The sequence below is a fragment of the Andrographis paniculata genome, unplaced genomic scaffold (genome assembly GCF_009805555.1).
Source record: "Andrographis paniculata isolate CXL003 unplaced genomic scaffold, ASM980555v1 Contig76END, whole genome shotgun sequence".
Lineage (NCBI taxonomy): Eukaryota > Viridiplantae > Streptophyta > Magnoliopsida > Lamiales > Acanthaceae > Andrographis > Andrographis paniculata.
In genome coordinates, this window is record NW_026137613.1 from 2,697,765 (window position 1) to 2,711,879 (window position 14,115).

General features: G+C 34.5%; 1 protein-coding gene across 1 annotated transcript; it reads right to left on the reverse strand.

The window, feature by feature from the left end:
• Positions 1 to 1,742: 1,742 nt before the first annotated feature.
• LOC127266523 (FT-interacting protein 7) lies at positions 1,743 to 5,089 on the reverse strand. Its single transcript, XM_051296783.1, has one exon. The coding sequence runs from the start codon at positions 5,016 to 5,018 to the stop codon at positions 2,007 to 2,009; it is 3,012 nt and encodes a 1,003-aa protein (XP_051152740.1). The 5' UTR covers positions 5,019 to 5,089; the 3' UTR covers positions 1,743 to 2,006.
• Positions 5,090 to 14,115: the final 9,026 nt, after the last annotated feature.

The following is a 14,115-nucleotide window of genomic DNA, read 5'->3' on the forward strand; positions in this document are numbered from 1 at the left end:
ATCCATATCTACTATCAACATACTTGATCCAAACAAATAATTTGGATCGATAGTCTTAAAAAATATTTAGATCGGGCCTCAAATTTGGCAGGACCCAACTCATTGCTATTAGTTATTTCAGTTGGAAATTACAACCAATAATACTATTTCTATTGAAAATCGTATAGAATAAATTCTATTCATTTTAGTTTAAAATTACAATAAATAACACTTTTTATATCTAAAATAATCGAAGCATAACCATTCCGAAAAACACCCAATGCTAATTGGATCGAGTGAAAAATTATTGCGCATAATGAAATACGAATTAAACTAATATTTGATTATGTTGGAAAGTGTAAAGGCCTGTTTGATTTGTATTGATTTATTTTTTATCTTATTATTTTTTTGGATTTCTGTATTTTACTATGACTTCTTTTGTTTAAATGATAGATGTATGTTTTATAAATATATATTATAAAAAAATAACAATGATGATTATGATGATCGTATATTTACAAGAAAAAAAATTCAAAGATGTCGTTATAGTAGATAAATTTAGTAAAAAGATCAATTTTAATAAACACTAATTTGACACTCATGTTTTACAATTTTATTATTATTAATGATGTAAAATTTCGCTACAGTTATTTTCTTGTTAAACTCAAAAAAAAATAATTCGCTGCAATTATTTTCTTATTGAACCAAAAAAAAAATTAAAAGTAACATCATTTTTTAAGACAATATTACTGTTAATAGTGATAAAAAGTATGAATATTATTAAAATACCTAATTCAAAAGTTTTTCGATAAAAATAAATTGGTCAATTTATTAGCTTAGTATGTCGGATCGGCCAAATCCTTTTAACCCAAACCCTTTGACCCAATTGTTGAGCCCAAACTCATATGTCATATCTATTAGCCCATTTGTTTGAGAGATTAGTTTTTGGGGGTAGTTATGAGATATAGAGAGATTGGGGGTTTTGGAAAGTTACTAGTTTCGAGAGGTTTGTTGGGTGTTTCCGATGGTTTCCCGGGGGGGTTTTCGATGAGTTCCAGTGAGATTTAGAAGACCTTTATGATGGTCGGTTCCGGTATATGTCACTGATCTCCACTTGAGATGCGGTTAGCTCCGGCCATTCGCACCACAGGGATAGGGATGACCGCTGCTGCTGGTTGCTGTTCGTCGTTGTCAACGGAAATTGCTTCTTCTCAAATTCCAGAGATAGAGTGGTGCTCTAATTGCTTCCTTTAATTAAGGCCTATTTGTGTTTGTTTTAATCTCATTTTCAGATTTTATCTTAGTCTTTGTTTAATTAATTATTTTGGATTTTGCTTCTACTAATATTTAAAACGCACAAATAAATCTTTCCTCATGGCTGATAATCTTATTTTAAATTTTTAAATTTTTGTCTGATTACACACTTTAATCTTATTTTAAATTTTTAAATTTTTTTAAATGAAAATTAATTAAATTAATTAATTATCTAGATAATTAATCTCATTCTTATTTAGGAATATATCAATAATAATATACTTTAATTAACAATATATATATATCGATCGAAAACAATAAAAATTAAAAACAAATAATAAAAGTTGGTCTAGATTTTCAAATTTGTTTTCAGACGTTATTATCCAAACGGTGTGTATACGCAATACTTTTGAATTTATTCAATTTTTAGGAAAACATGCATAAAATACATTTTGAAATTCCAATAATCTCTAAAAATATTTATCAAAACAAAACATGTATTTAAAATATTATCTTAAAAAATTATTTTGTATTCAAACGTAGCCATTGTAGGTAAAGCTTAGCAGCAGCCGAAGAACAATATAGCAAGTACCGCATAGCGAGTTTATAGACAAGAAGACGGCTTTGGCCGCTAAAAAAAGCATAAGTCACCTCATCCCCGATAGCAATAGCCGCGATTCGAACCCTAACAGCCGAAGAATTTGACTAACTAATCCGGCAGCCGGTAGTCGCGCATTTAATTCGATCCATAATCGTTCAGTCCAACTCCGGTTTCAAAGAAGTGAATCCGATCTAGCCGGCAATCTTTTGAAGAAATTGACGGGTACCGAAGGCAGCTTGCCCCGAAAGCGCGGATGGCGCAACACGTAAAGGCCAATTAACACGGCGACAACTTGGAATGGCGTAACGTATAAAAACACGGCCCAAATCAACGAGAATATTATGAAGATCGCCGTAGCTCGCGGATCTCTCCAGCTCAATATCGACAGCGCACGCTCACCCTGCGTCGCCATATCTCCGATCACAGTTTGAACTCTCCCGGCGACACTCCGCAACCTGTCATATCTCATCCTCACAATGTCCGTCGGACGCGTCGTCGGGAACGTGTCGAATTCCTCGTCCAATTCGTCGGGGTTAGTCATTTCGGCTCGCGAGAGCCAGGCGTCCATGTGGGGCGGAAGCCTCGGCCTAAACCGATAGTTCCACAACCCGATCACGAATAGGTAGAGGAAAATCGTCGGCAAAATGAGCTCCGGATAGCAAACGAGTATCAAAAACAGGAGGTGCACCAGAATCGTCGTGAGTGGGTTTTTCCAATGGCAAATCCCGTCAAACCACCGGAAAACGTATGTTACGCCGGAAAGTAGCGACATTATCCGGTGGAAGTTTGCTTTGCTACGCCTAAGGCTCCACATATGGTAATCGACGTCTAACATATACTCAACGATTTCCCTCCGGAGAGGGGGCTCGGCTCGGGATAGTTTCCCGGCCACAATTTGCATCGCCTGGTGTCGCAACCAGTCGATGTGCCTAACCGATATCGGCTGGACGTAGTGCATTTTCGGTAGCAACGGCTTCCCGTATTGCACGACCATGTTTGCCCACGCCGTGCACGTAAACCGTATCGCCAAATGGAGTTCGCCGTGCTTTTTCAATCCCGACGGGGAAAGAACGAGCAACGGATACGCGTTCGTATAGACTCGATCCGTCTCCAACGTCGAGAGCCGTATTCGAACCTTCCCGATTCGTTGATCCCTCGAATCGTCCTTCCCGTTAATGTGGCAATTATCAAACACTCCAACGGTTATCACTGTGCACGGATCGTAAACTTCCCAAGTGTACTGCTCATTCCATCGAGGATGCAGCGTATCGAGCAGCGTCCTCGTCCGAACCCACTTATTCCCGTACTTTGCGACGCAATACGCATCCGTCATTTTCCCATCGCGACCCTTCATCGGAAGAAGATTCCTCGCGCTCAAAATCCCGACTTCGAGTATCCCGATACTCGGCTTCCTCAAATGCTTCGAGGACGGCTGCAAATCGCTGCTAAAATGCGTCGACTCATCGAGCACATGATACCCGGCGTCTATACAAAGCCGGAGAAGTATCCGGCTCGCAAATTTCACCTCCTTTTTCTTCTCCCCTTCTTCCTCGACCAGCGACGGTTTTTGCAACGGGAACCACCGCGGATCCGGCAGCTTCGCCGTCTCGACGCGCTGCGGAACTTCCCTAACCGGAATTATAATTCGTCCGATGGGTTCGTCCTTTCCCGAACCAACCCGATCCTCCACGCTAATCATAATGTACTCGTCAAAAGGCTCAGATGCGACAAACATTAACTCCTCATTCCACTCGGGATTCATATTCTTCGGCGACGGCCTCGTCACGCGTATTTGATACCCGAGCTGCACTTTTACGAACGCCTCCGGCATTCGACCTTTATCGGATGGCGATATTAAATCCTGCGCCGCGATTATATGTGCGCGGAGGTAATATAATTTGGGCGAAAAATATACTTTGGATCTGGTGCTGACTAAGCTCTGCTGGCTGACATTGTGTGCGTCGGAATGCCACGCCTCCGGGAAGGCCTCGTCGGCCTGAGTGCCCATCCAGACGGCGAGCATGATCTCGCCGTTGTCCGGCCGGCCTTCGCCGCGCTTATTGGCCAGACGGTACCACTGCGGCGCCAGGGGGCTGTCCGGCGGGACGCGCTGGGGGACTTCGGCGACGTCGAAAACGACTTTTCCGACGAAGTCGTCTTTTCCGATGTCCTTGTCTTTGACGGTGACTTCGATCAGATTGCTCTGTAATCGTTCCTTGGAGAAGGCGAAGACGCTGTTCCAGATCGGGTATTGGTTTTTTTCGAGATGTTTGGTGACGCCTTTGTAGTTTCCGACCTTAACTTCGACGTAAGGATCGAGGCTGCCGGAAATGTCCATCACCGGAAGATCCCGAGCTTTGACGACGTTCACGTATAAGAAGTTCATTTGTTCTACTAAATCGTATGTGCTCGCGGTTTTGTCTCTTCCCCAGTATCCCATACGCGCCGCAACCGGCGGCCGCGTCTCGACGACGCCGTACTCCGGCTTCTGCCCCGCCGGAAATTGCATCTGCATTACGGTCGGTGCTCCGCCGGTTCGGGCGAAATCGGTCCGCGAGGAATCGACGAAAGGGGGTTTTTCTGAGGGAGGGGGGCCGCCGCCGGAGGCGACGGAGTAGAAAGTTCTAACCTCTTTTTCCTTCTTTTTCTTCTTGGGCTTTTCCTTGAAGTAGAAATACTCGTTTCCGCCATTATCGTCGGTAGGGGGGGAATGATTCTCGGCCGATTTGTGGTGACTCCGATCGGCGGCGGTTTCGGAGTGCGGCGGCGCGTCGTCGTCGGAATCGAGTGGGTCGGCGGGGGCGGCGTAGATTTTTAGAGCGATTTCGCCTCTGACGTGAGAGAAGAGGCCTCGTTTGTCGAGGGGGTAGCGGTGGACGGCGGCGTCGGGCTGGGAGGGGACGGAGGAGCCGGAAATTCGAACTCGGCCGAGGAAGTTGCGGTGGTGGCCGTGGTGGTTGTCGTTGTAGACGGAGACGTCGATGGTTTGGTCGGGGAGAGATCTGGGATTGGGGATTTTGAAGAAAAGCTTTTCGTTCCAAATAGGGTTGAGATCTTTCGGCTTTGTGGAGGTTCTGTGGCGCTGGTTCTCAAATTCGACTTCGACGAAGGGACTTGCGCTGCCATGGCCGTCTTTTGGCATGAGATCGGTGGCTTCCAGAGCTTCCACCACCAGTTTCGCCATTGAAGGGAAGGTTGGTGGAGAGAGAGAGAGAGAGAGGGGAAAGGGGTGGGCGGATAAACAAGAGCTGTAATCGTCTTGTCTTCTCTTGTCTTTACGGGAAATAAATATTAAGCCTCTGTTTTTTTCTTTTTTTTTTCAATTTCTATTTTTATTTTGGAAATATTTTGAAAATAATATATGAAATGTGATACTATTTTATTATAAAATAAAAAATAATATTTTTGATATTATATTTTCTTAAAATATTCATGTTCATGAATATTAAAACTTTTAAATATATCTCTATAAATAAAATAATTAGCATATAATTTTTTTATTCATTATTTTTATTATGTTTCTTTTGTTTAAACTTTTAAAATTTTGTATTTTTTAAGATTTTATTAAATATTTTTTCAAATATTATTTTCATATTAAATATTCATGTTATGTCATAATTAATAAATATTTTCTACATCCAATAAATTTATACATTTTTGTCTAAAAAATTATGTATTTTATATGGATAACAATTTCTTTTTGCATATTCTTTCATTTATATTTTTAAAATTTACAATTATTTACAAATATGTCATAATTATTTACATAATCAATTTATCTAAACTTTTCTATCATCTTATTAATTAACTTATTCATATAATTTCAAAAAATATATATCAACTAATATAATACTCTTTATGTCTCACATATTTTTTTCGATTTGTATTTTATATAATTTGTTTTTTTTTAAATAATAATTATAAATTTTAATTATATTTTTTTAAATTTTTTTAAATTATATTATTTTAATTTTAATTTTAATATATAATTATTTTTTTATATAATAATTATTTTTACTAATATATTTTTTAATATTTACTAATTATATATTTTTTTGGACTTCTTGTATCTATATATATATATATAAGAGTTTGTTTCTTTAATCAAATTTTTTCAAATTTTATTATTTGAACTCTGCGTTTTTTGAAAAAAATATATTTTTTTCTATCACAAGATATTTCACCAAATATTATTTTAATATCAAACTCAAATCAAATTTTCTCAAACTCAAGTATATATATTTTTGTAAACAAAATAATTATAATATCATTATATATTAAAGTATTTTTTATTTTTTTGAATAATTTCATATTTAAATAAATATTTTATTTTATGAAATACTATATAAAAAAAAATTGAATTTATAAAGTTTTAAAAAATAAAAAATTCTAAATATATTGAAACAAAATAATATCTCAATAATTAATAAGTGAGGGCGATGGCAAAATTAGTTGGCGGTGGGGATATGTTACTGACTGTGGTGGGTGGGTGGGTGCGTTTTTGTTTTTATATTTATATTTATATTTTCCAGTATATTATTATTAACCAATAACAGAAACAGTCACGAGGATACAATTAAAAACAAACAAACAAACAAAATTTGGCTGTATAATTAGGTAGTAACCAAAATAAAAATAAATAAATATAAATATAAATAAATAAAAAAATAAAAAGAAGAAGAAGAACGTAACTACACATATATCGATAATTGAATAGACGATTAATTGGGTGGAGTGGGGTGGGGTGGGGTGGGGGCAGGCACTTGTATTGAGTGGAGGATTGATGGCCTTATAATGAATGGATCAATTCATGCAAACGAAGAAAAACTTTTCCAAAGTCGTTGTTTACTTGATGGCCTTGCTTACTATGTAAAATATATATATATATATTTATATTTAAACACGAGTTTTAATAAATATATATTACTAAAAGAAAATGATGATAATTGAAAAAAAAAAATAAAATTGTGAATTTTAATTCTCAATTAAAAATCATGTATAGTAATTTTGTGATAGTATTATGTTATAACTTTTTGTGAGGATTGTTTTGCATGTAATATTTGTATAAAAAAAAATTACTAAGAGCTTTTCATGATTTCAAGTAAAATTTAAATAATAAAAATGTTATAGATATTTGTATTTGTCTTTTAGTTATTTTGTCACAAAATGTCATATAATATTTTTATGTCTAATTTAATTTGTGGCATAAATAAGATATATATATATATATTTATTTACAATATTTTAAATTTTAACAAATATGAATCGCTTTGCTCCCTCGACACTATTTTTTAATTAAGATTCTAAAAAAATAATAATATAAAAATACAATATTTTATATAAAAGTCAAAACATTCATTATGAAAAATCAAAAAATTATTGCAAAAAGTAAAAAAAAAATCAAATATTTAACCTAAATAATATATTTTATATTTTACACAATTCCTCGTATCATACTCCAAAATTGTTTCATCTAAAAACGTTGTGTGAACGGAGCTAATTATCATATAATTTTGTGACTCTTTAAAGTCAAAACATAAGTAATGATAGTATCCATAATTTTTACATTACAATAAAATATTGTTCACAACTATTTAAATTAACAATAAAAGTAACAAAATTATCTCTAACACTTTTTATTTTTTACATTATGAGTTTAAGGGGTTATTCTTGCACACAAACAATTTTTATTTCTATAAAACAGTAGGAAAATCATAGTAAACAAAACCTATTTTCTTTTATAGAAAATAGGGGTTAGTCAAAAAATTCATAAAAAAAGAAAATTAACTAAAAAAATTTGTTTCTCTTCTAACAAAATGTTAGAATCCCCGAAAACAGATTGTGATTTCACAATATCGACACAATGAACAAACACAACCTGAGAAGACTTAAAGATTTAAAGATTTCAAACGCGATTTTAGTTTGAAAAATTATAAAAACCTTAAAAAAGTTTACCAACTCTTAAGGTTTACAAAACCTTTTTGTATTTTGACTCCAAAGAACATATTTGTACAAAACAGTGACTATTTACTCGATTTACACCTTTTATTTAAAATTTTTGAAATACAAAACAACGATTTTGTAACAAACTAACCAAATTTAGTGTCAAACTTAACCAAACTACACAGATCTGTAGCGATTAAGCCACTAACAACACAAATCACACACGACCGATGCTAAAAAGCACAGATCGAGTGGGATTTTGGCCGGTATCTAACAAATCTATTAGGAAAAGAATCGAAACACCAAAAATTGTTTGATTCAACCAGATCCTTTCGTAGATCTAAAGACTTACAACAAAAAAACCTCAAAACTGAAAATAACACTCGATTTCGAAACCGAAAAACACCAAATAGTTCTGATACCACTTGTTGTTACTAATCCAAGATCAACAACTCATATTTGCATAAGAATATCCCGAATCTAACGAAAACTTAAAGAATCTTTTATTATTACGGAAACAATTTACTTGGACTCAGTTTTACCCACGTATCAACCAAACCGACATCGAACATACATCCAAGACCCAAACCACAAAGACTCGCCACAGAATCGCAACTAACACACAAACCCGAACCCTAATCTACGGAAACACAACGATTTCAAGCCTATTACACCACGAACAACATATACATCGTGAGACACTAATACAGGCACAAATCGATTAAATTAAACCGTAGAAACATCAAGGGAGAAGGTGCGCGTCGAAGGAGAGAGAGAGTTTCCCAACTCGCTGGAGAACGCAGGCGACGTTGAAGGAATCGCCTAGGGCTGGAAGAGAGGAATCGCGATATGTTCTCGTTCTGTATCTCAATGAATGAATCATTTGAACCGGTTTAGGGCAGCTTTATATATATAAAAAGCAAACCGGTTCAGACTGGCCTGGTTCAGGCCGGACCGGTTCAGACCCAACAGATCAAGCCAGCAAGTCTCACACATATAGGTTTAAAGGCTATTGTGAAACCAAGGTTACTAAACTCCGATCCTCACTTTGTGAGTGATTCTCGAGTACCTCGGTTGAATAGTCACGAGTGTATGTTGTAATAGATAGGTTATATTTTTCTTTGATTGCCTAAATTGCTTGCTATGATTGCCTGATTATTTGCGATAATCTGTGATTGTTTGTTTTTCGTGTGATTATCTTGCAAAACAATCTGATTTTGTGTGAAAATTAAATAAATAATTTTCTGAATTTTTTGTAGAATCCGAAACGGGTCTTTTTGGGAAAATAAAATCTATTTTTTATTAAAAACAAAAAATGGTTGGTAGCTCTAGTTTTAATATACTGTATTTTGATGAAAAAATGAATTTTGCAATTTGGAAACAAAAAATGAGAAGCATTTTAGTCACTCAAAGAATAATTAGAGCTATTGAGCCGGATCATGTAGCTCAAGTTCCTCTAGAGAGGAGAGCTGAGTTAGATGAAATGGCTCACTATATTATAATACTCAATTTAGCAGATCATGTAATTAGGAAAGTAGGTAAGCAAGAATCTGCTTTGGAATTATGGAATAAATTGGATGAACTATACACTCAAACTTCACTTCCTAGTAGGTTATATTTGTTAGAAAAAAATTTCAGTTATAAACTTGATTTGTCAAAATCAATTGATGAAAATCTGGACAATTTTTTAAAATTAATACAAGATATAAAACTTACTGGTGATAAAAATATTGATGATTATAGTGCTATAGTTTTGTTAAATGCAATTCCTAATTCATACATGGATGTGAAATCTGCTATTAAATATGGACGTGATTATGTAACATTAGATGTAGTTATTAATGGGTTAAAATTTAAAGAGTTAGATTTACAAATTCATAAGTCCAATAAGGGTGAAGTCATGTATACTATGGTAGGTCTCTTTTTAGATCAAATAAAAAAGGGTAATTTTGGAAATAATAATAATAGTAATAAAAACCATAATAATAGAAATAAATATAGATCTAAAAGTAGAGGAATCAATAGATTTAGAACTCCAAATAAATGGGGTGAAAGATGTTTTGATTGTGGTGATCCTAACCATTTTATACGTGAGTGCCATAAAAGGAAAATTAATAACGTTACAAACAATAATAATAATAGTAGCCAACAACATGTTAGTGAGTTAGCCAATATGACATTACTTGATCGTAATTATGGTGATGTATTTACTGTTACTGTCGACTGCTTGAATGTGAACAATGTATGTATGAATGAATGACTTATTGATTCTGGATGCACTTACCATATGACTCCATTAAAATTGATTTTTTGTGAATACAAAATTTTAAAAAATTGCACTGTTTCCATACTGATAATAGTGTTTCTAATGTGCTTGGAATAGGTAGTGTAAATTTGAAATTTAACACTGGTTTTGTACTAAAATTAAATAATGTGAGGCATGTACCTAGTTTATCAAATAATCTGCTTTCTTTTGTTGCTTTATCAGATTTAGAATTAGAGGAAAATAGGGAAATGATTGTATGAAAATTACTAAGGGATCTTTAGTTGTGTTTAAAGCTGTAAAACGTAATAATCTATACGTTACTTGTGCTGAACCAATTAATATGTCTGTAAACACAATAAATTCTAATAAAGAGAATAGTGATTTGTGGCATAAAAGATTAGGACACTTAAGTAATAAGGGATTAGAAATTTTACATAAAAATGGATCCTTAGGAAATGTAAAATTTAATCCAGTGTCCTTTTGTGATAATTGTGTGTATGGTAAACACCATAGGGTCCAATTTCCCCATCCCCCTAGTGAAAAACGTGATTTGTCTAAATTTGTGTTTGATTATTTACATGTTGATGTGTGGGGCCCAACTAGTGAGCCCACACATGGGTCTAGATATTTTTTATTCATTATTGATGATTTTTCAAGAAAAATCTGGGTATTTCTTATGAAAAATAAATCTGATGTGTTTGATGTTTTCAAAAATTGGAAAATTAAAATTGAAAATCAAACAGCAAACATCAAAGAAAATTAAATATCTTAGAACTGATAATGGTTTAGAATTTTGTAACTCCTGGTTTGATTTTTTTGTCAAGAAAATGGTATAAATAGACATAGAACTGTCCCCTATACACCCCAACAAAATGGGGTGGCTGAGAGGATGAACCAGACTCTCTTGGAGAGAGTTCGAAGCCTTTTGGCTTCATCCGGCTTGTTTAAAAAATTTTGGGGAGAAACTGTTATGACAACAACTTATATTGTTAATAGATCACCCTCAATTCCTTTGAATGGTACGTGTCCTGAATTTAAGTGGACTGGTAGGAAAATCAAATTTTCAAATATTCAGGTGTTTGGGTGTTCTGCTTTTATACTAATAATGACAAATTAGACCCTATAGCTGAAAATTATGTTTTCTTGGGTTATCCGGAAGGAGTTAAGGGTTATGGTTAAGGTCTAGACCCAGTTTTAAAAATGTCATTAGTAGAGATGTTGTTTTCAATGAAAATGAGATGCCTTGTTTAAATGTTGAAAAATCTATTTTGGATAAATCTGAAATTGATATTGAAAATTTAGACTATAATAATACTCCAAATGAGGTAGAGTATAATATTGCTAGTATAGGTGAGGTAGAAAATATAGAAAATAATGTTGAAATTTGAGTAGGATCAGCTGTGATAGAGGAAAATATTATTGAAATTGATAATGGCATGTTTGAAAATCAAAATGAATCTGATTTCGATAATAATAATCAAAACGAGTCTGTTTTCGAAAATAACAGTAATAATGAATCTGATTTTGATAAAGATAATCAAAATGAATTACAAAATTACCAATTGACTAGAGATAGGGGTAGAAGAATCCCTAGGTTGCCCACTAGGCTTGGTGATTTTAATTTATCTTCTTTGGCTTTTAGTGTATTTGAGAATTTAGATGGTAATGAACCTAAGACATTTATGGAGGCCATAAATTTTGAAAATAAAAATCAATGGTTAAAAACAATGAAAGAATAAATGGATTCATTATATGATAATAAGACTTGGTGTTTGGTTCCTAAACCTCCTAATTGTTCTCTTGTTGATTTTAAATGGATTTATAAAGTTAAACAAGAAGATAGTGGAATTAGGTTTAAGGCTAGATTAGTATCTAAGAGTTTTACCCAAAATGAAGGAATAGATTATAATGAAATTTTTTCCACTGTTGTCAAATTTACCACTGTTAGAGTCATGTTAGCTCTAGTTGTATTTTATGATTGAGAGCTAAAACAATTAGATGTTAAAACAACTTTTTTACATGGTGAATTAAATTAGAAGATTTATATGAAACAACCTTAAGGATTTATTGATAAAAATAAAATAAATCATGTTTGTTTGTTAAATAAATCTTTATATGGTTTAAAACAGTCACCTAGACAATGAAATATTAAATTTGATAATTGTATGAAAAATCTTGATTTTATAAAGCAAATTTGATTATTGTTTGTATTTCAAGACTGTTCAAAAAAAACCAACCTATTTTTCTTCTCATTTATGTTGATGATATGTTGATCATTAGTCCATGTTTAAAGCTTATTGATCACGTGACTAAGTGCTTATGTGATAATTTTGACATGAAACTGTTGGGTGATGCCAAAGTAATTTTAGGCATGTGTATCACTAGGGATAGGAAAAATTCAAGACTGTTTTTGTATCAGTCTATTTATATTTCGAAAATACTTAAGAAATTTTCTATGAGTGATGCTAAATCTGTTTCTGTTCCTATGGCTTTTAATTTTGTGCTAAAGGGATCAATGTCCCAAATCAGAATCTGATTTTGAATATATGAAACGTGTAACATATTCTAATGCAATAGGTTCCATAATGTACTTAATGGTTAGCACTAGGCCAGATTTAGCTTATGCTATTAGCTGTTTAAGTAGGTATATGGCAAACCCTGGTTTAGAACATTGACATGCATTAAAATGGGATTTTAGATACTTAGTTGGTACAATAAATGTTGGTCTTGTGTTTGGAAAATATGCTTGTTGATGTATTTTTTCAACAAACAAAAAGTAAAATTCAAAGATATGGAAATATCCTCAAACTTGATTAATTAGTACCTGAGATTAGAAATCTCTAAACACTGTACGGTACATAAGAAAATTAACTGGAAAATAAAATGCTGGAAATTTTAAAGTGGTGATCCCCGAATCTGACTTTGCTTTTGTCGAAGTTGATTGAAGATGGTTTCTCCAGAAAAATTCAATTCCTTAAATATTCCTTCAAGAAAAAGCTTGGAGCCGTCGCCAGCAACCGCCCAAGACGAAATGTTTTGAAACGTTGTTTGGTCGGTTACATCAACCGTCTCGCCAACCGCATAACCCATCCGACCAAATCAGAGACTAACTGGTCGCTAGACCAAATGACTCCTTGACCGCCCCACCAAGCGACCAAACTACTGTTCACTTAAATGGGCAATCAATTACCAGACCTTATTTCGCCCGACCTCCGTAGTGGCCGTCTTCACAGCCGCCGACCTACTCATCCGACTGCGGACCAACCGACTTGCCTATCCGACCGCAGACCAACCGACTTGCCTATCTGACCGTAGACTTCCCGACCTGCCTATCCGACTGCGGACTTCCTGACCTGTCTATCCGACCGCAGACCAACCGACTTGCCTATCCGACCGTAGACTTTCCGACTTGTCTATCCGACCGCAGACCAACTGACTTGCCTACCGTCCAACTCGCAGACTATCCGACCTGTGGACCTTCCGACCTGCGAACCAACCGACCGGACCAACCGACCGAGGACCAACCGACTTGCCTATCCGACCGTAGACCTTCCAACCTGCCGATCCGACCGAGGACCAACCGACCTGACCAACCAACCTGACCGCAATTTTTTCTCTTTTTCCACCCGACTTCGTGTCTAACTTCCTTTAAAATCCTGCTGTCCTTATTATTATTATTATTATTATTATTATTATTTGTGCTTAACAATGCTGAAAATGTTAAATTAGAGGGTTTTGTGGATTCAAATTATGCAAATGATAGAGATAGTAGGAAAAATACTATTTCTTATGTTTTTACTTTGTGTGGAATTTGTATAAGTTGAAAATCTCAATTGCAACACATTGTAGCACTATCCACAACAAAATATGAATATGTTGCAATAACTGAAGCTTTAAAAGAGGCATTGTGGTTAAAAGGATTAATCAGTGAATTAAGTTATTTACAACATATTGTTATTGTTTTTTCGGATAGTTAGTCGGGAATCCAGTTGTGCAAAAACTCTGTATTTTATGATAGGACCAAACATATTGATGTGCGTTTTCATTTTATATGTAATATTGTATATAAAGA

What these genes read in the sequence shown, in the direction of transcription:
- LOC127266523 (XM_051296783.1), bottom strand. Translation starts at nt 5,018, where the DNA reads ATGGCGAAACTGGTGGTGGAAGCTCTGGAAGCCACCGATCTCATGCCA.